General features: G+C 42.6%; 1 protein-coding gene across 1 annotated transcript in view; it reads right to left on the bottom strand.

The window, feature by feature from the left end:
* Window positions 1-21,902, bottom strand: part of mkxa (mohawk homeobox a) — a gene marked incomplete in the record, with an annotated part of 23,443 nt that extends 1,541 nt beyond the window's left edge. The window contains 5 exon segments of the mRNA XM_035679121.1: window positions 11,228-11,611; window positions 15,090-15,243; window positions 17,798-17,957; window positions 20,319-20,606; window positions 21,802-21,902. Coding sequence (XP_035535014.1) covers window positions 11,228-11,611; window positions 15,090-15,243; window positions 17,798-17,957; window positions 20,319-20,494 — 874 coding nt within the window.
* Between the last annotated feature and the right edge of the window lie 332 nt (window positions 21,903-22,234).

Genomic DNA, 22,234 nt, shown 5'->3' with positions numbered 1-22,234 from the left:
GAGAGGAATATTTCAGGTAACGGTGTGAGATGTCTGTGCTGGCGGAGACGCACGAGCGCACTGGCACGTTTTCCTCTCCTCCTGCGTTTCACTGCGCGAGCAAAGGTGAGCGCACCTTTGACCACAATGTCCAATATTTCAACGGAAGAAAGTGTGTGTGTGTGTGAAGTCATTGTGGGCTGTGGAGCGCAGTGTGTGAGTCTTTCCATCCACAGCTTTAAGTGTTTCCAGTGTGTGTGAGGCAGCCACTGTCCAGATGCTCCATTCAGAACATACAAAACAATGTTCTCTGGCAGGTGGAGAAGGTGTGTATACAGCTTAAGCGGGCCACTATGACCCCCAGGACCCTCCCCTTGGACTAGGAACCAGTCCTTTCCCTTAGGAACCCTGGACCCCAGGATCTGGAAATGCACCACTGAGTACAAAAACTCTATTTCCAAAGCTCTGTGCCTAAAACATCTAAAACTAAGATTTTTTAAAACAAGAGCATTGCCAAAGACTCAATAAATCGCCAATAAATCACAGAGGACCTTTTATTATTTTCTTATTCTTTTTTCCTTGTTTTTTCTATTTTGATTTTTTTTTGCTTTACTACTTTGCTACTGAACGCTCGGTCCACTTTGTTGTTGCCTTTGGGCTTCACTGACAGTGGGGTTTCACGGACCGCCAGAGGGGAAAGCTAAGATGTCTGATGGTTTCTGGCAGCATGCTGGACGTCCAAAAATACTAACTCACTTAACATCACCGCGGGGTAATGGAGGCAGAGCAAAAAGAGGGCAAAAAAAAAAAAAAAACTATGAGTAGCTTTAACAAAACTTGGTGAAAATGAGGGAAAACAAGCGTGGGCTGACAAATTAGAGAGGGAATGAGGTTACACCTGTTAAGACGACTGCGGAGGAGAGTGGTTGACTATCATCATTACCATCTGCTGCTGTTGTTAGCAACATACAACAATAAACAAGGCAGGCCCTGTTGGACTAACCAAGGGCTGGGCTGAATTAGGCAGACAAATAAACACAAACACACACACATACACACATTTTATATGACATTTACGTTTCAGGCTTTTAGTTGGTGGTCTCATCCACAGTGACTTAGAGTAAGTGTCAATTCTTATGTCACCAAAAATCACATGTTGCCAAAAATAAGTGTTCAGTGGCTTTACAGTGTTCCCGTAAACAACAAATAGAAAACAACAGAATTATGTTTAAAACAACATTACAGATGAGAGGAAGGACGGCATTTTAAAGGAGTAGTTTTCTTTTTTTGGGTAAATTTGCATATTTTCTTTCTTTATGAGGGTTAAAGATTGATACCACTCTCATCTCTGTGCATCAACTATGTAGTAAGAGCTGGGAGGCGATTAGCTTAGCTTAGCATAGAGACTGGAAGCAGGCGGAAATAGTTAGCCTCACTCCTACCAAAGTTAACAAACCTGCCTATACATTGTATCTCCATGGAAGACAGTGCCCCTGCTTGCTAGTCGCCAAGAAACAGTTTCAGCATATAACTTCCTGAAAAACAGAAACTAAATGTAAAAGTTTGTTCTTGATCCTGGGTGTAGTAGTTTCCAAGACAAGATTATCTTAACTCAAGTTCCTCTGGGACTCTGCGAGTTACTAAGTTCCATACTTAGACCATGAGCTGACTGCATCTGCTGATGATAAACTATTAAGGTACTATAGGTCATTAATAAAGGGTAATAAACCATCAAGTCTGCGGTTACTCATCTTAATAAAGTCATTAAGAAAGAGTTTCTCAATTTCATCAAGTCATTCAAGTAATCAGAAAAGATCAGTCAGGAAATGTTATAAATACTCAGAAATACTTCAATAAATAGGAGCTAAAAAGATCAAGCAAATGTTGTAAACACCGGTCTTTTTCAACCACCTGGCAACTGCAAAGTTCTTTCTTTTAGGTTTGACGAATAAGTCATTTATGAAGGAAGACCTATTAGAATCGTAGTGGTATCAAACGTTGTACGTCACTGGGCAGACGCTCAAATGTGTTTAAAACGACCGGAATGAGCAGATTATTCCACTACAGGAGAAACAGTTGGAAACACACACACACACACACACACACACACACAAATCCAAACTCATTTGTTGAAGAAAGGAAATGAGCCCAGCTGATTTCCTCTGAAGCACCCGATGAGAACCAGAGTGGTGCAGCAGACTCGACAATCTGCTCGCCGCTGACCTGTGCAACCACAGTGCGGATCAGGATGAGAACAGATCATCGTGTCATCACGCAGCTCCTTTGAATCCTCCGGCAGCCGGTCGAGGTCTGAGGATGAGTCAGGACTTACCACAGGTGAGTCAACGCTCTGTGCTGGACAGAAAGTTGATCATCCCACACTGTACCTCCAGCAAAGCCTGTGTCATGAAGCTTACCGCATGTAAAGGCAAATACAGCAGATGTGGGACTGCGTAGGCCGGTTACTTTTACTCTCTTTGGTTCCAACCAAAGAGGAGATGACCAACGCTTCAGGCGCCTTATGCTTACGTCTACTGATGCTATCTTTGATCTGACACCAGCCAGGCCTCAGTCTTGAGCAGGAACTGCGACCCAGAGCGATCACTCAAGCTATTGGCCTTCCAGGTCTATCTTTTATATATTTCTTTAATGATCTGTGCTTCTCATAATGTTGAGAAGAGTCTGTAAATGAAGTTAGAGATGCCTTGGCATTCCAGCGCCTTGCACTCTGCCAACGCTACTTTTATATTACCTCTCCCAGCCATTCCTCTCCCTGTCTCTCTCTTTCTGTCTCTACGGGTGGTGAATAAGTCTGAGTCTGAGGCTCCAAAGAACCAAACTGTCAATTCCACTCAGTTAGCCAAAGACATCATACACGGCGTGAATTTAATGCCTTCTCCGTTTGCCCTGACAACACTTTCATCACTTAAAAAAATATTGAATAATTAGCTCTTTCGCTATTAAATAGAACATACACACACTGACACAGCCAGACAGATACTGAGCCGCTGTCCAAAAACCACTCTCCCATCGGCTGCATTTCTTTTTCTGTGTTGCCTTTTTTCCATGTCTGCCCGGCAGATGACACACTGGTGTGGCTGTGGTCGGGGCAGATAACCAAGATCCAGCAATAAGGATTACGCTTTGTGTCCTTGCTAGATGGAGAAATAATAACAGTGTTTCAGATGTTTAAGCGCTGCCAGGTTGTCATTGTGTTTACGAGTGCCAGTAAACAGAGTGTAATCAGGGCCCCCGTAAATCAGCCAAAATGGGAAGAGCGTCTCGACGAAGAAGTAAATACACTGCATGGCGAGCGTGTGAGTGTCTTCTCCGTGTGTGTGTGTGTGGGTGTGACTGGGTGTCATGGACAAACAAAAAAAAAGGGCCCGTCACAAGCACAGGAATTGGGGATTGGGATTTGGCGCGACAACAGATGATCGCATGAAAATGATCATCACAAAGGATTGAAGAGGAGACAGTGATAGCATCAGAGGATCAGACACTTCAAATACCGACTTCATGACAGCGGGGACGCTGGACGCTGGAGTGTGGACGCGCCTGATGGCGAACAGATGAGCCTGTTATCAGTGCTTTGACACAACAGGTACAAAAGAGACAAAACAGGGCTGACTCTCTCCCCGTGGGGCCATTCCATCACAGGTTCCTCAGTTACATCCTCCGGGTTGGTTGCGGTGCGGAGACACACACATTAGGGGGGGAAAAAGGCAAAAACCACGAGTAAACATTATTCGGATTTTTAAGTGTTTTCATGTGCCCCAAAAATATCCTTTTTTTCGGGAGCTGGACGCCAAATGATATGTTTGCGCTGCACTCACTGTGTGTCATTATGTTGCAATTCTTCACAGTGGTAGGTTCAACTGCCCTCTCACACTCATGGGGGATTTCTGTGTGTGTGTGTGTGTGTGTGTGTGTGTCCTCGCTAGGTCACACCTCTGCTCTCTCATTAAACCTCTCTCTGCTCTCCTCCATCCCGTGGGAACACGCAGTGGTAGCCTATTGTTCTAGACACAGCTCGGCTTTTAAAATGGAAACAATTTGTGTTTTATGCAGACCAGGGCAGTGCGGCTCAGTTTCCCTGACTAGGCAGGCAGCTGTGTTTTCTGAATCTGATGACCCGATTGTGTGTGTGTGTGTGTGTGTGTGTGTGTGTTCCCGAGAAGCCTTGGCGTGCTGATGATTTAAAAACGACCAGGTTGAGAGGGCTCATTATTCCGCACTCTTCCCGTTCTATGTTAGGGAGTCGCGTATAAACAGTGTCTGCGCTGATGTTTGTCTGTTAACACTTCCCCGCAGGCTGACGGCTCGGATGAACACTGTCTCAGTCTGCTGCTGTCTTCTCTGTTTGCCTCGCACCCAGCCACTGTTTAGTGGCCGGAAGCCAATATCGCAGCTTCCCAATGACAGAGGTTCACCATCAGGGTTTTTTTCTTCCTCTCTCTCGCTCGTCTTTTTATCCACCTTTCCATTCGCATGAAGCTGCACCACAGCTTAGTGCCAGGATTATACCTCCCCTCTGCCAACTCCCAGCCGTTCCCACCGTTGGACCAGCCACACCCTGAAGGACACTTCACAGCCTACATCACAGGAGACTCCACACTGCGAGTGCAAAACGGAGGCTCTTATTTTGAAACACAAGCACGCTAACCATGGTGGTGGTAGCATCTGTACACATATGTACATAAAAAAATCCTATTTTAAGCTAAAAGTTATATGTGGAAGTCGTGTTTGTAACAGTAAGCTGTCTTTAGAAACAATGTCCCTGTTACTCTGGTTAATCCACAAACCTCACTGCCTCTAGTAGTGGTTCCTAAAGTGGGTGCAACAGCACCCTGGGGTTCCTTAAGGACAGGCCAAGGATGCCACAAGAGTTTCTTTCATTTCCATTTTTAAAGTACATTTTGAAGAGCATTTTTCTGCATTAAAAATGAGGCAACATTAACAGTAACTACATTTTTTATATGACATTTTGCAATGAAATTGCTAAATAATACACAACATGATGTGTGTGCATTATTAGTTCTCGGTCTCTTTCTAAAGTCACAAAAACAAAGATTTTTCAGGTGATTATACAGTAATGAAAACGTAACTATAAACATTATATTATACTTCTGCTAATAGATCCTCCTGAATGTTACACACTGGACTTTTAAAGTTTAATATTTATCTACAAATTGGAAAAGCAACATAGCATAAAACTTAATAATGATGTTCAAATAAATCTTTGTTTTGTTAGTACATTCAAATAAATTCTTGTAAAAGTTTTTTGAACCACTGGTTCTCTGGTTCAGCTACAGTCATCTACCAGAGGAAACAGTTGGTAGTGAGCTCTCTGAATAATCCAGCATAGCAGGGAGTTTTTGGAAAGTTTCTAATGAAAATGTTAAACCCCTCCGTGGAGAACAAATATAATTCTGATCAGAAGTTTCAGAGGAGGAAAACTCTCCACATGGCCAGATACCACTGATGGTAAGTGCAAAAATATGGGGGAAAAATGAGCATATTAACTTTCACTTCAATTGTTATTTGGACCCAATCCCTAAATCCAAATTGTATTCCTAAAACAGCACCTTAACAAAATGAGGCCCAATCAACTGTCCTCACTCTGTTGAATGTCCTATCTTTGTGAGAAGAAATACAAGAACACACACATCTCATTTCTTCCGACCACAGTCTCTGTGTCTCTTAGTCACAGCCACCGTGCTGTCTTTCTTCTCCCAACAGGCCACTGCTGGAGAAACTCAAACTCTAGATCTGGATGGAACAAGTGCCTCCCGCTCCTCCTCTCATCCCTTCCACACTGATTCCCAAAGCCCAACCTGAACCCAGCGAGTCTTGGCGAAAGCCGCTGCCTTGGAACAACATCCCCAACCCCTCCTCCTCTCTCTGTCTTCCCTTTCTCCTTTCCTATGAAACTGTGGAAAGAGAAGATCATAGCCAGTCTATCCACATCTCTGGATTCCTAAGATGAGGAGTCCTCATCCATCACTGTCCGGGAGTGGCTCATTGTCACCAAGCGGGCCCCGCGTTGAGCATTGTCTTTCCTGTTGCTCTGTGGCCTACAGTAAATTACACCGCCGCTCATCAGTCAGCAAACGTGACATCGGCGTCTTAAATCAGAGACAACAGCCACCATCCCTCAACAACGCTGCTGCATAAATCATCACAGTAGGGTTTCTCTTTGGAGAGGAAACCAGAGAGACATTAATGGTAAAGGAAATCCAGTTAAGTATATCTTGTTAGTAAAACATACAAAAGCAGTCATGATAGAAATCTTTTTTTATCACGAACAACCATCGGATCTTTCTACCGTTCCACCTCAAGACAAGAAATCCAAACATTCTTTTTTTTCCATATTAAGATGACTTTTCTTCCATTCACCTGGACGACTCCAGAGCTCCTTAAGTGCCACTAAACTCTCCAGGATTCAGTAACTGTCTGGCACTCGCTGTGACCTCATTTGAAAGGCCCTCAGGACCTCAGTGGCTGCTGTCAAACGCCGCTGTTTTCACTGAACGCATTTCTAAGAAAACTATGTGTTGCCGAACAGCACCTGACATAGAAATAAGTCATTTTATATTTATATTTGTTGATACAGAATGCAATAAATCGTAGCAACAGAACAAAAATAAAAAGGAAAGCAGTATTTTTAGCCATGGCAGACTCTCATGATCCCTTCAGAATAATCACTTTGGTAATCCCTTAACTGTTCTACCAGCAACATTCGCTCATAAATTTAATTTGTCCAATACAATAATTTCCTTCATAACCAAATACCTGCAAAAATAATGTCATTCCCATAAGCCTCAGCTGTACTTTGTGTCAGGTGCTAATTAGCAAAAAATGCTAGCATGCTAAATCAAGATGAACATAGTGAAAAGTATACCTGCTAAACATGCTCAGCACTTTGGCATTAACATTAGCATGCATCAGTGTTTAGCTAGCACTGCTGTAGCCTCACAGAGCCGCTAACTCTCTTGTCTTGTTAAATGATTGAGGGAACGACATGTAGCCAGCAAACAATGGAGAGTAAACAGGAAAACATATAAGCAAATCAAATAAATGTGCGTTCCAAAATCATTTTCTCACCCCACTAGCGGCATGGTCCTAGGGTTGGGTCCACCGCTGTGGTCCAGATTGAAATATCAACTGTTGGATGACTTCCCATGATATTTTGTGTGGTCATTCACGGTGCCCAGAGGATAAATCGTAAAGACTTTGGCGATCCACTTTTCATCTAGCGGCAACATTTGTGGTTTTTTAGTGAAATTTCTGGACAACTATTGGATGGATTGCCACAAAATTTGTCCCCCTAAGTGCGAAGTATCTAACGTTAGCATGCTAACACCCTAACTTAAAAACACTATCTGCTTTATTTAAATAAGTTGTTAACCACATTAATGTATATAATTGTTTGTTTTCATGGAAGGAAACTACAACCTGAATTTCATTATACAGCCCTGCGCTGTAAATTGACAATTAAAATACCCTGTATCCTTGTAAACATCAACATGTTAGAATTTTTATTTTGAGCAATTAAGAATGTCGATGATAGCATTTAGCTCACACAGACTGTAGACTTTAATTCATTTTCATTATCTTAATTTAACAGATTCCCTTTCGAAAAAGGCACATGAAAATCAAATTATTGGAAACTTGCTGGTGGCCACTGACTTGCTTTTAGCTATCGGTACTTTTCCACATCAATAGAAGCATTGGCAAGCGTTCTACATTACCCATCAGGCTACTGCACTCAGCTGTAACCAGAGTCCATAAAGGAGAGAACCTGAGAAAATGTACCACTGTCAGCCTCGTGTAAAATGTCTGACCGAGATCTCTCAGTCTCCGTCCGCAGAAACGTTGGGAGTCATTTGGCGTATAATGATCTATATGATATCGGACGGGGCGAAATCTGGTACAGAGCAAGAAGAAAAACACTGGGCCAGATTCCTGCCATTTAATATCCCATTAAAGGGTAATTTGGCATGAAACCCCTGGCATGTGTGATGGAATTCTACTGCTCCTTGTGTTCAATGAAATTCCCCACGGGCTTTGGACTGTAGGTGTGTGTGCGTGTGGATGTTTGTACTGGATGTGTGTGTGTGTATGTGCTTGTATGAGGCCTGTGAACGGTACATGAGTGTTTGTGTGTGTGTGTGTGTGTGCAAGTGAGTGAGTCCTTTCAAGCCAGCAGAAGTGTAGTTTTCCACTGGGGTAAATCTACACTCTCCATCTCCTGCCACGTCTGACTGCCCTCTGTAGTCACAGATAACACTGTGGGCTCAACAACAGCCAAATGGCCCATTAATGGACTTTTAGCCAATGGGATAGTGGTTGCCAGGCACGCCACTCTGCTTTGACCAATCAAAATTGTTTTACAGGGCAGGAATTCGGCAAAAGAATGTGCCAAAAGACACCTCTTTCTTTCAAGTTCACATTCTTTTCCTCGCTACTGGAAATGTCAGACATTTTGACCAAATGTAGGGGGAGCCATCCACAGAGCTTTAACCTGATTTATTCTGTCTTTTTTCTCTGTATAACTGATATAAGTACAGATTTATGTGAAATCTGCTACTCAGGGAAACATTTTTCTCTTATAAAAACACAATAAAACTATTTGTAAAAGAGGAATGTGTTCACTACAAAAATATCTGGTATGCGCAGCCACAGGAGAAAAAACTTGCAGAGGAAATGATGCAAACCCGAGCTTAAAATTATTTCTCTCTGCCTCCCTCTTTCATTTGCTGTCTGCGTCGGCGAGATCAGATGTGGAATTAAAATTTCATTTTCCCAACTTTTCTTTGTTTCGTTTGTTCAACTGGGCGATCGCATCGGAGGGCCCCAGCAGGTGTTCGATCCCATGAGTCAACACCGCCTCGGAGAACTTTCCATGTGTGGATTCAAAAGCTTCTCTTGCATGTAACAGAGTAACACTCCTGTAAAGGTGCCAGAGCCCGAGAAATCCAAGAGGGACAGGTCAGCGCCAAGAAATTATATTAACCATAGAGATAAAATAGTTACTCTCTATTAAAAACAGCAGGCCAGCCAGGTGAATTAATCCTTTTTTTGGGGTTTCTCTTATTAAAGTCTGCTAGAGAGGGAGTTATAAGTCTCACTTGGTCTATCCTTCTCTTTCTTTCGTTCTCCATCTGCGAGTCCCAGCAGGTGCTTCAATGTGAAAAAGCCCAATGTTCGCACAGGTCACGGGGGTTTCAAGTTTTTCGATCGGGAGGATTGTAACCGTCGCAGCCATTGATGCATTTCATGCAGTCCCCACACACACGCCCCACCCTCCTTCACGCTCACATAATATGAAACACATTTGCCCATATGGGAGCTTTGAATGAAACACAATAAAACCTGCTCTTCCCTGCACAAAGCCCTCATCTTCCGTCACTCCATCACCTACACCTTCAAATCCGCCCCCTCTGGGTCCTGTGCTCAGCAGAAAGTGAAAACATTACTATTGGTTATGAAGTGCGCCTGAACAAAGGCCCAGTGTTCTCAGCTGAAGAGGAGCTTGGACAGATCTGACCTTGATTGTTCACAGCTCCGACGGGTTGTGAAAGTCTTTGCAGAGTTTTGTGATTTGCGAGGGCCTGACACTAAATTCACAGTTAGGAGAACACCAGTGTCAATTACATCACTGTGAGACATTTGAAGCTGTTTCAACTTAAAACTTTCCCCTGCTGCCTTGAGAATGTGAATCAACTGGAGTAATTGGCTCAAAGTCAAAACGTTATTTAAATGTAACACAAAGACAACATATGAATCTACTCCCAGGAAACCTGTTAACAAGCAGGACACACATCAAGTTATATATTCTATTCTTCAAATGACAAAAAAAGTGTCTCTAGAGAGTTTTGACCCTCAAATAATGCTTGCTAGGAAGTCTACTAATATACTAATGCTTCTCTTGAATTTATCTTTAATGAGTTAAGTGAACACTCAGCAGTACTTTGACTCCACTCAAATTTTAAATCACAACTTCAACTAATAATTCTAAGTTTTGAAATTGTCTGAAAATAAAATGTTTAGGTTGAATTAATGTGAAATGAACATATTTCCATTAAACTAATGAACACTAAATTCCACTAAATTCTTGTATCTTTTGCAGTCATTACATCCCATTTATTTATTTCTACATCTGCTCTAGATTTCCTACAATTTTGCAGTTTTGCTGGGGTCTTTTAACTTTATTTGGATTTCTATTTTGAAAAGTTTACACTGCTGAATCTAGCTTAAAATCAACTGCTGTACAACAAAGATGCCCTAAATAAAAACATGTGCTAGTAATTAAGTCCGTAAGGCGACATTTTTTAAAGGATTATTTCCTTCCAGTTAGTGTCAAAACCCAGAAAAAGAACATATTGATATGAAAAACACACATCTGGGTAAAAAGAGACAGTAAAACAGTAGCTTCATCTGACTTCATCTCACTGACACTGGAATGTGTTTTTCATTCTGAAAAAAAAATGATAGAAAATGACTTTCTCTGAAGAGAGCAATATGAATAATTCCACTGGCCACAAGAACATCAGCAGCAAAAATGTAGTGACCTATATCAAGAGGTTCAACTTTGTTTTTCATTGTTACTTTTTTTTAAAGGTTATATCCACATCGTCTAAAAAAAGAAACGCATGCCCCTGTAACACACGGTCTGCCGACACACAAACACACAGCCCGTTTGCCTTGCCCCTGCTCTCTCAGCAGGACCTCATGGCAGGATCAAAGGCATGCCAAACAGTAGTCTGAAAGTGAGCATGTTCCACATGGCCTTGTTGTGTCTGGCCCGCTAAAACCTGGTCAGAGGAACTGGCTGGGGGGAATTCCTTCTCTGCTCGGCTGCAGTGAGTGAGAGACAGCCAGTGTGAGGGTGTGATGTGACAGTACATGAGCTCCTCTGTTGTAGATATATTATAAATATATTTAAAAGGCTCACTGTATCCCTTTACTGCATCTCCACTTCAGTAGTGCAAGAATCACATTCGGCAACGCCATATTAAATTAAAGTGTGGATGTGGAAGAACACAGTGTGAGAAGGCAGCAGCTGTGTAATATAGAGAGAGGCAGGAGGACAGGCAGAGAGGCAGTTGGGAATAATGGACCAGCTGCAGGAATTAAAACAAAATGTGCAGATGGAGGGACAAAAAAAGAACAAAAGTGAAGGATGTCGTGTGTGCGAGGGAGACTCTTGAAGGGAAAGAATGCAAGAAATGTGGCTCCTTACCAGCCCGATAAACAAAGTTTGCCTCAGCCTCAGAGGAGGACGGCGAGAGCAGCTCGTCGTCGTACTCGTTGGAGCTGAAGGAGCCGGAGTGGTTCCTCTTGCGAGCGTCCATGACGGCGTTGGCCACCATGACGTGGCGCAGTGAGTCGTTCAGGTAGCGATGCAACAGGCTGCTCTTGTACTTGGGTGGAGACACGTAGTCCTCGGCCAGTGAGGCGGCCTCGGCGGCCGAGCGCAGCCCCGCGCCCATGCCCATACCCATACCCATACCCATACCCATGGCCATGCCCACCATGGAGGAGCCCTCCTTCTTGATCACACTCTGGTACATGGGCTTGTTGAGCTCTTCTGGGCCGCTCTGTGTCCTCTGAGGGTTGTCCCCGTCTACACCATCAAGGGGCAAAATAATTGAAAAAAAATAATTTAGTTGCAATGCAGAAAAAATTAAATTAAATAAAGGGCTATCTATCTTTGTGAACAGTGTTTTTGTTTATTCATACTCACATTTGCATAAACATAATTCAAGTGAACCTATTGTCACAACTTAAATAAATGCATGGTTGCAAGATTAAACTTTTAATTTATTGATTTAGATAAAACTTTTAAGTTGCAAACATTATTTTGATGAGTTGTGTTGACATCATTTATGTGGGGAAACAAGTTGGAACAACGACAACAATTTTTATGAGTAGCCTAATCAACTTAAAAACATGTGTTTGTGCTATCAGGAATTAAGTAAGTGATAATTAAAAACACCTTTGACTGTAGAGGAAATGCTAATTCCCCTATCCCAATGTAGTACATTTGTTGAATATAATTTCATTAGAAGTTGCCATAACTCAAAAGGATTGATGCAAACTGTTGCGTTATTTTTTTTTGTTGAGCCAAAACATTTGTTTTTAGAGTGTACGTCTTCCTACTTTGATTCTTCTGTGCCTTTTTCTCACCTCTAACTCAAAAACTGTTTGTTGATATGTGTGCAATTGTTTGTAGTTCCTTGTGTTTTCAGAAATTTTGCATATATTTGCAGATATAATGAGCTATTCTTGAAATACATGATTTTTAATACACATTTGATTTGAATCTATATGTCAAATCATGTGTAATTATTTGTAGACGACGAATGCTTTTTAATAACTGTATAACTACACACATCCATTTATATCTCAGCACCTGTATACAGTATAAACTCCATTCGAATTTTAAAAAGTTTATTATTGCACACTAATCAACCGTGAATACCTTCATTAAGACGAGGTAGCAATCACATGCATTTTCTTCAGCAAATGCTTCTTCAGCATTGCACGTTCATCCCCACTGACTCACAGTCTGGTTATTTTGAGCTAATCTTGAATCTAAATACCAGGGCAGGGAGATTTCAACCTGGCACTCCTGCCCTCCTGTTGGCATCGCCTCAAGAGCAGAAAGCCCAGCCGAGACTTAAGACGCATTACCAAACCATAACGGATGGTAGTCTATTTCCTCTCCATCAAGAGCACATTGCCCCGCTATTCCCCTGCAGAAATAAATAATTTCCAGGGTGCTCTGCAGCCCAAAGACTGAATTAAAGCACAGGTCCCTACCTGATGAAAGGAACAGGGAGGAAAGATAAAACACCACACAGAAAAACCAGATATCCTCTGGCAGCAGGGAAATCAGGGAGAAGTTCACTCTAGTTACTGTCCCTGCCAAGACTGTAATTTTGTAATTTGGGAGGTTGGACATTTGATTCAGTCTGGGCCAAATTAAAATTATAGCTCCCACATATCAGAAACACATGGAGGTAGCGTACTTGCCGTCTGAGCTGGATTCCAGCGAGCGCTTCAGCCTCTCCTGTGAAACCATACAAGCGATAATAAATCTGACCCGTCATTATAATCCCAAGACAGCGCCCTTTAATATCTAGGTCTGCCACCTTTGTAAATACTACTTCCTTTTTCACACATATAGTACATGATAGCGTGGGCTCTCCAGATACCATGCAGAGAACAGCATTTTCTCTCTTGGACTTGCTACTGTAGCTACAAAACAAGCTGGACCATTTTAGGACAGTAAGAGGAATGTACGCCGAGTTAGAGGGGTCAGGTCTGGCCCCATAAATAGCCTCTGGAACAAAAGCATAGTGCATAAACATAATGGAGGGCCTTTTAACGCATGGGTCAGAAGTGTGAGCAGGCTGCGGATAGCTTCATAACCATAATGTGACAGGGAGAAGAGTCAGGGAGATATACAGAGCCTCCGGTGGTACAGTGGCCTGTGGCGGACACAATGCAAACACCATGCGCACATTCCTCTTCCAGCCACACGCTCAGCCTCTCCTCCTCAAAAATTTAATTAGAGATCACTGACACCACAGCGCTCTTCCTTTCTGTTCATTCTCTCACTGCGTGAGTATGTATGTTTTATGTTTTTTTTGTTTCCTGACCATGTTTTCAGTGCTGTCAGTGAGTAGAAAAAAGCAGTTGCTGTAAATACCAGGCTGACAGAGAGCTACTCATTTTCAATTGTAGGCTGAGAGACAGAGGTTGGCTCAGCGGGGTGTCTTAATGACAGCGTGTCGCAGGCCGCCGGCGTCGGTGTCTCTCGGCTGGGCTCACACACACCATTTATATACATCCAGAACATGGCTCTGCATAGCATAAGCCCGCTTTAGGACTGGCACAAAGGGAGAGGCCTTTGGTCTCATTTCATGTTATAATGCTAGATTTGAATTTTGAAAGAAGCATGATGTAAGGAGATTTCCTGGTCACTCTGTACAAAGAGCAACAGGTTCACACCAGAGTGTGTGACCAATTTCTAACTGAGGGCTGAGCCATTTAGCTGCGATATCTTTGAAGTGATCATCCATCAGACTAATGGATAGAGCAGTTACGCAAATGGAAAGATTTTCCACCATGCTTATAAAACATACATGTTAAATCCTGCCAATCAATGTAGATTCAAGACTATAATGCAGCTTTTGTTTTCATCTAGAGCCAGTTTCAATAAAAGAGAACTGTAGAATAACTCCAAACCTCCTACATCCCCATAACAAGCAACCAGAACTACATGTTGTGCTAAATAAATAACAATATTGACTATGTTTTGATGTATTTTTAGTATTGAGGGATGATATGCATTGCTGGATTAGCTCCTAACTGCCTGTTCTTACTGATCTCTCTGCACTATTTATAATAATAAAATGGAAGCTTCATTATATTTTTAATATAATTTGACACAGGTTTTTACAAAATATATGGTAGTAAATGGATTAAAGACAAATGTGCGTAGGAATAGGTATCGTGTAATCACAATAATCAACTGAAATAATGAAGATCCTTGAAGAAGAACTATAGCCTGACACAGAGCTAGTGTTATTTGTGAAACCAATAAAAGAAATATAAAAAGCTTCTCAGTGAGAAGGACACTACTTTCAGGGAGACAGGGAGCGCTGAGTAAACTTCTCTCTGCTGTTTTAAAAGGGCACTTCAGTGTTATTATTCAGTGTTCATAGTTTGATACAGTTGGGGGGCTCAAAATAGACAGGAGACAGATTTATCTGTGCAGGAGGGTCTCTGGTGTGGCTTTAAAAACGCTGGATCCTAAAATTCCCATAATGCAACACAAGAGAGTCTTTCATTAAACCCTTCTTGGCTCCTACATGCCCACTTCTTTCAAACCCCATATTTCCAGGGTGTAATGCAGACTTTCTGTTATAGATTTGGACTAAACAGTCTGTGAAGAAGGTCTGGGGCCACAGGGCAGTTGCCCATTTCAGTAGTGGAGCTGTGATACGGGCGGTTTGTGAAATCTCTACCATCCTTTTTACAACACAAACCTCTTTTAACTTGGAAGAAAGAAGGAGCCGCTGCTCGCGCCGTACCTTCTGAGCAGCTGTCGTCGCTGCTGACGCTCAGCCTCTCGGCGTTGCCCTGCACGTATTTGTTGTAGAGCTTGATCCTGAGTGCCCAGCTCAGGTCTGGCTGCCTCACTGTGTTTTTCAGTCGCCTCCTGGCATTGGCAAACCAGTTGGAGACCTGAGAGAAAGGGAGGAATAGAAAGAACACAGCAAATAGAAACACATGTTATTGTTTGGACTCCAAACACTTCCACATCCATAGCAAAACAAAGACTATCTTTAAAGAAAACGTCTGCTCCCTGCCTGCCATCAGTCTCATTCAGAAAAACCAAGAGAGACTCCAGGCAAAAGACAGAAACAGAGTCAGGTTTCTTAAAGCACTGAGCTTTAAGAAACATCCCAGACGCTCCGGAGAGACACCCCAGCATGCATCTTTTCTGTATCAACGCCATGTAGAAGCGTTTAACACCCTCCAAACGGCCAACGGCCAGTGAACGCAACGTTTCATTAACTAATGTTCCGAACGAGATGTACGTCCCCCGTGCTTATTCTGGACCCGCGCAGCCTCCCTCCAATAATAAATTTTTTCCAACACTGTCTTCAAGACGCAATAAAAAAGACACTTGAGCCGGCGCTCTTCCTTTCACTGGGAAGGGAGACCATTAGATGTTATACTAGAATAACTTTTCATGCTCAATAGACTTCCAGCGGCTTATGAAGGGGGCTAGGACAGGGGCCTTATGCTAGAGTACTTATTTTTCTGATCCCCTCTTTCAGTATCGCGTTTCTCGTTAACTAAGACCATCCCACATCCCTTTGTCTTCAGCCCAGCGCTGTGGCACACCGGGGGAAAGGCGGCATCTAGTACATGTGGCTTGGCCCGGAGGGGAGGCGAGGTGAGGTGAGACGAGGCGAGGCGTGGGACGGCTCGGCTAATGAGGACTGGAGGAAAGATGGCTGTCAATGGGGTGAGAGAAGAGAGGAAAGAGAAAAGAGGATGGCACGCCTGCTCAGATGACACCCAGAGAGATTTAAAAAAAGGGGGGGAGCCAAACCAGCTCTCTCACCCGTGGCCTGTCTGCGCTGTATGTGCCGTAGAGGAGACGGCATGCAGGCACGGCGAGGGATTTCGGCGGTGATGGAGAGATGGCAGTGGCGTATTAGCAACAAACTTAAAAGAAATAATTTACAACATTTACATGGAAAAAAGGGGCTGTTTTTGCTAAAACATGACAGATTTAGTTGCTTTAAACACCTGGTGCCAGATGGGTGTCTTCAGGGGAAAATGGACAGGAAGTGATGCGTTGTACATTACTGGCAGCGGCAGCAGTGGTTCGTTTGGACCAAACAGTGGAAGAACTGGGTAGCTCTGAGTCTCCGTGAATGGATAAGCAAAAGAATGCCACCTAGAGCTGCAACTAACAATGATTTTCATATTGAATCAGTTGGTTATTATAATTATTTAGTCTATAAAATGTGAGAAAATAGTGAAAAACACCCATCACATGTTCCCAGAACACAAGATGATGTCTTTAAATGTTTTGTTTTAACTGAAAGTCCAAAGCCAAAATCCATTTTATATCATTTACAAAGATTAAAAATAGAGACAAGCTGCACATTCTCATATTTAAGGAACTCACAGCTAATTTTTTCCATAATTTTTCTTAAATGATAATTGACCTCGATCAATTAGAAACACTTTTGTGTCGATTATGTGACAATAAAAATATCAAAACATAAAAAAAACTCCTTTGTGTTGCAAAAGGCGACGAAAACATTTCACCTGCCTGTCATCTCCCTTGTTTAATTTCAAGGAATCATCTGCCGACCTTTGACACCGCTGCAGGTATTTGGGTGTCAGCTTAAATGTATGTGTCTGTGAGGTTGTGTGTGTGTGTGTGTGTGTGTGTTCGCCGGTGTCCAACACAAAGCATTCCTCTGCACTCTGCTCGCCCTCACCAAAACAAACAGCTCCATCAGGCTCCCAAAATGAGAACCAGATTAAGCGTCGTGGCCGGCGGCCCAAGAAAGCCGCCGCAGACTCTGTGAGGCCGTATCAGTGACCTTGTCAGCCAGATGATACTGTACACACACAGCTGCAAGTGCCAGACACAAAACACACTCATATTCACCGCTGGGTTTTCCTCTCAGTGGTCAGTTTGTCAGGCGCTACAGTCAGGTTGTCCACTGTACTCATGTATTATCAGTAGAGGGTGCAAGAGATCTTATATATTTATAACTACACCTAGATTAGTGGTCTCCAACCTGTGGCTCAGGACCATCAAGGGGCCTGAAGATAAATAAGAATAAAATAAATTTCTGCTACTCAAAAGTGGGTTGATTTTTCTGGATTTTCTGAATAATTTTACCTGTTCATGCAACTATAATTTACAATATATGGAAAATTAGGAGGTCATAGGTCAAGAACAGAATTACAAACTGCTGCATTTGGAAGACGGTAGAAATAACATTAACCACCTCTGCACCAGAGCTGCAAAATAAACAGCTCAAGATGTAAAAACACTTTCTTCTCGCAGCCTCTTAATTGCAAATACACCTCAAAATCCAGCTTTTCAGACATGATTAGACAGAAACTCAACCACAGAAATCAAATTTCACTTTTCCACCCCTCACCCATCGCACTCATGCCTGCACGAACACTAAGAACCACCTCACTTTTCTCACTTTTGTTAGCCTCATCTTGTCTTTATCAGCAGGAGGTTTAGACTCACCTGGACCAGGGTCATTTGCGAGCCGAGGGCCAGCAGGATTTTCTCGGTCTTGGTGGGGTAGGGATTGTCTCGGTGCTTGTAGAGCCACTGCTTGAGCGGCCGCGCCATATCCTGCAGGGCCTGACGCTTGTGTCGCACTTTACCGCCGCTGGGACGACCCCTGTGGAGGAGCAGGAAGACTTAATGTCAGCCGACTGTAGGGAGAACTGACTGCACAAGATAGTATAGAAATGCACACGCAGATAGTTCATGTTTCAGTGAATTATGGGGCACGTTTTGGGGGGGTTTTTAGCCATTTTTCCCCATCTAAAACTGGATTTGTTCTTTTATCTTGCACATTTATTCTTTTTTTTTTTAAATTATGTTTTTTTTTTTACTTATAATGTGCCATGAAACATGCAGGATTTAGCCTTTCTTTATAGGTGCAAGAAAGGTGATTTGACATGTACCCATTCTGCATTTGTCCATTATAATCTGAATAACAAATAACAAATTAAATCTGGGAAGGCCATAAAAGAGAACCAGGATTATGTTTATTGAAGTCAACCAAACAATGTTGTGCAGCTGCAAAGCGGAGTCCTGAGCGGGCCGGCATGTTGTCTGAATTCGTTAGTCATCACACATAAAGTGAACACTCTATACAGTGTGCAATTTTCTCACCCAGAGCACTGCAATTAAGCTTAAGAGACTGTTGGATTAAACGAGAGAGAGACACAGGGAGAGAGGCAGACAGAGGCAGGGAGAGAGAGAGAAGCGGCCGCTCGCAGTTTATTTTTCATTGCGTGTCCCACAAACCACCAACACGTTGCAATGAAACAAACAAAAACATCTTGCTCAGGCGTACTATTTTTTTTTTGTGCCAGATTAACATTTCACACCCAGGAGAAGTGGATGAAGAACAATGTAGCTGGGTCGCAGTCACAGCCAAGCCATCACACAAGGGACTGACAAAAAAAACTGAAATTATACTCTGGTTTTCCTTTACAGAAAAGGAGCATGACACATGTCCAGAGGATGCTATAAAAACATCACAGCAGGGGTGGAGATTAAAAATATATATTGTGAAATCCCAAATCAGCAACTCTGTGGTGAACACAACTACTAACAGCTTTTATAAAAATCCAGTAATGATGTTATAGAACACCACAAAATATTGTGAAATCACTGCAGACTCACTATTACAAACACAGGCCCTGTGAGTTCTTAAAAGAACATCAAAACCTTTTTCATTCAGCTCCGTCTGAAGCAGCCTGTTGGGATTTCCAGCTCTGTGAAGCACTCGGTCTCACCTTAGCTCCAGGTTTTATGAACCTGTAGATGTCAGTATGGTGCTGCGCTCCGCGTCTCCCTTTATCTCACCAAAAAGCTCCACTGTCTGCAGATGTAACATATTTTAGTCTAACCTCAAGTCTGCCTGAGGTTCATGTTCTACAAATATTTTCCTTGTAATCTAGATCGGTATGAACATCCGAGAGGACGTTTTGCTCCGTGTTCTCAACTTAGGTTTAAACACTCAACCGCACAAACACACACACACACCTCTGTTTAATAATTAAATGTTCTTCATTAGTACTGATGCTTCCTTTGAGGTGACACCTTACAGTCACACAAGTTCAATAACTCATAATAATCGTGCTTATTATTGAAGGTTACTCCTGGAGGAGGCTGCTTAAGGTCACTGCTATCCCTCTGTTCTCGCACCACAAACATGAAAAGAACACAGAACAAATAACTTCACCTGATCTTTTCTGCTCCCTGTCACATTAAAGGAAAACAAAATAAAAAATATATTTTTAAAAATACACTTGGTCCTTGTGTGACTGAGTAGACCACACAGAGAGTTGAAGGGCACATTTATTTATTGGAAACAGATGGAGACCTCTATAAGACACGCTACTGAACAGGCTGACCTACTTATTAATTTTAAGATTAGCTGTGAACATCAACACCTAAATGGAGACCAGATTGGGGAACGGTAAATATGAGTTCCTTCATCCATCGCATCCTGTTGCATTAAAGCCACATGAAAAAAGTCAGACTGCATAATCAACTTGGTGTTACAGTCTGGAGATGTAAAACATTAGCAGTTATACTTTTAGACTCATAAAATACCTTCCATGTGTGTTTTATCTGCGCGTAAATTTCTACTTTTTGTGCGTAAGTGCGTAAATTACGCACAGCTGCACAAACCATTTTATCATTATATTAATTCAATGACCATTCATTTATAATAACTCGAGGAGGCTCATGCACACATGTAGATCACCAATGTAATTTTAAAGGAATGTGGCCCAAGAAGCCCAATCTGATCTTGATATTTCTTAATTTGCGCACAAACTGGAGAGATAACCGCAGATCCCTGACAAGAAAGCCATCGCTGTTGTCCACTCTCCGTGGGTCAACTTGTGCGGAGTGAAACGACCGCGAAATATAGGTATTCCTCATCAGTTAATCCACATGTTAATACAAGCCACACATGCCGACCGGCAGCGTTAAAAAGACAGCAGAGTGCTCCACATACCCGCTCCGCCTGTGTCTGATGGCCTGGTTGTCTCTGATGGTCTGGTTGCTGGAGAGGAGGTCTGGATGCTGCCCGTCCATGACTTCTAGATAATTTCTGCTGCTCATTTCCACCTCTTTCGCCTTCTCCTCGAACAGGACCTGGCTGCTCAGCTTGTTAAACACAATGGTGTTCATCTTTGGCCAGAATATTCCTCCCGGATTTCGCTGATGCGCAAAAATAACAAAAAAGAAAAAAAAAGAAAAAGAAAAATCTCCTCGGATGTGTCACAGTGTCCCCGTGTCTCTCCTGTGGAACAAGTGTGGATATTTTACAAAAGGAGAATATATATATACCGTATACACACTAATGCGGTCTTGAACTAAAACTATACCAGGAGAAAAAGTATCTTTAATATCTCTTTAACATTTAATATCAGTCCTAGAAAGCACGCACTTCTCGGATAAGTAATAATTTGACACCTTCCCTGCACTGTACGCCTGCTCACACAAATACACCGAATTAAACAGCATGTAGACTATCTTGAGCTGAAGCGGACCATGCGTAACTGCGCTGTTGTGATGCGTCATTATAAGGTCGTTCTTTGTAAACATTTGCATCTGCTATTCCAATTCATAACAAATGATTTGTGTGAACTGGTTAAGCCTAAAAAACCCAAATAGTTGCTGTTAGTTTGGTGCACATTGCATTGTACAGATGTGTTAGGAAATAAGCAACAAAAACTAAAGCAGACAGCCTCACTATGAGCAATATGGATAAATACATTTAATTGTATTCGTGTTCAGTAAACCCTATCCAAATGTTGCACTGTTTATTCAGTCTTCCTAGAAAACTATTAAATGCACTTTATTTTATTTTCTATAAACAGCTATGGAGCACAGGGAGCTCCTGCAGTGCAGTCTGCAGACTGGGTGTTTTGGATTGTAAAAACCTGATTTGAGTTTTATAAAATGCGTTTTAGAATTCCAGTACAAGCATCTTGACTATTTCTACCCAGCCTCCTCTGCACTGCGGTCGCATGTCTATAAAGCCTGAATGGTTTATTTTGGTTCGTGCTCACCCCCCCTTTTTTAATGCAAAACAAACAACCCTGCAGGCTCCAGATATGTGACATTTTTGTTTTTCTCTTCGGCTTCAATTAAGAATTTCCCTGCACAGGTTGAATATTGAATCTGTCACGGGGAAAAGACGCACCGTGATGTGGTGCCACCGGCAGCACCGGCAGATATGTGCCAGATATGTGCAGTATACCGGGCAGGGATGTCCACTGAATAAACAAACATCATACTGGCAGTGGATTTTTAATTCATATTTATATTAAATATTACATTTAATAATGATTAAAGTCTGATGTCAGAGTAAAGAGCAGCGTGAACTCCTGCTCATTCAAAGTTGTGTAAACTGGCTTTAGGTGTGTTTATCCTTCCCTACATCCCAGTTCCAACATTAACCATCAGTGTGTCAGTGTATCTCGGTCAGTTACCTGTCCCCGGCCCCTCCTGCGTCTCTCTGCTGTTTAGAACAATAATCCTGTTTCCAGTCGCCCATTCCCTGCTCACATGTTCCCGTCCTGAGATCCTGAGCTCAAACCACACGGACCGCCGTCTGCTGCTCGGCTTTATCCAGCGGCCTGCGCAGCGCCGCCCGGGACTCTGAATATCTCACCCTGCTCATGTTTCCTAGCACACGGCCCGAGCCTGCGAACATACTGTTGATGGTTTACGCCTGTTCTGGGGCCGAGGCCAGCAGAGGGAAAGAGAGGGAGGGAGGCATCACACTGCAAAAAGTGGGCTGTCTAAATCACTGAGATTCTCCTGAAACTTTACATTTTCTTTTAATATTATCGTGTTTTTTCTTGTTTTAAGTCTGGTACCGCTTTCCAATAAGGGAGCATTTATAAAGGTTTCATAAGTATT

Source organism: Morone saxatilis, unplaced genomic scaffold (assembly GCF_004916995.1).
Source record: "Morone saxatilis isolate NCDOM2014 unplaced genomic scaffold, NCSU_SB_2.0 Contig0, whole genome shotgun sequence".
Classification (NCBI taxonomy): Eukaryota; Metazoa; Chordata; class Actinopteri; family Moronidae; genus Morone; species Morone saxatilis.
The sequence above is the reverse complement of the archived record's forward strand: the minus strand, read 5'-3'. Positions and strand labels throughout refer to the sequence as shown.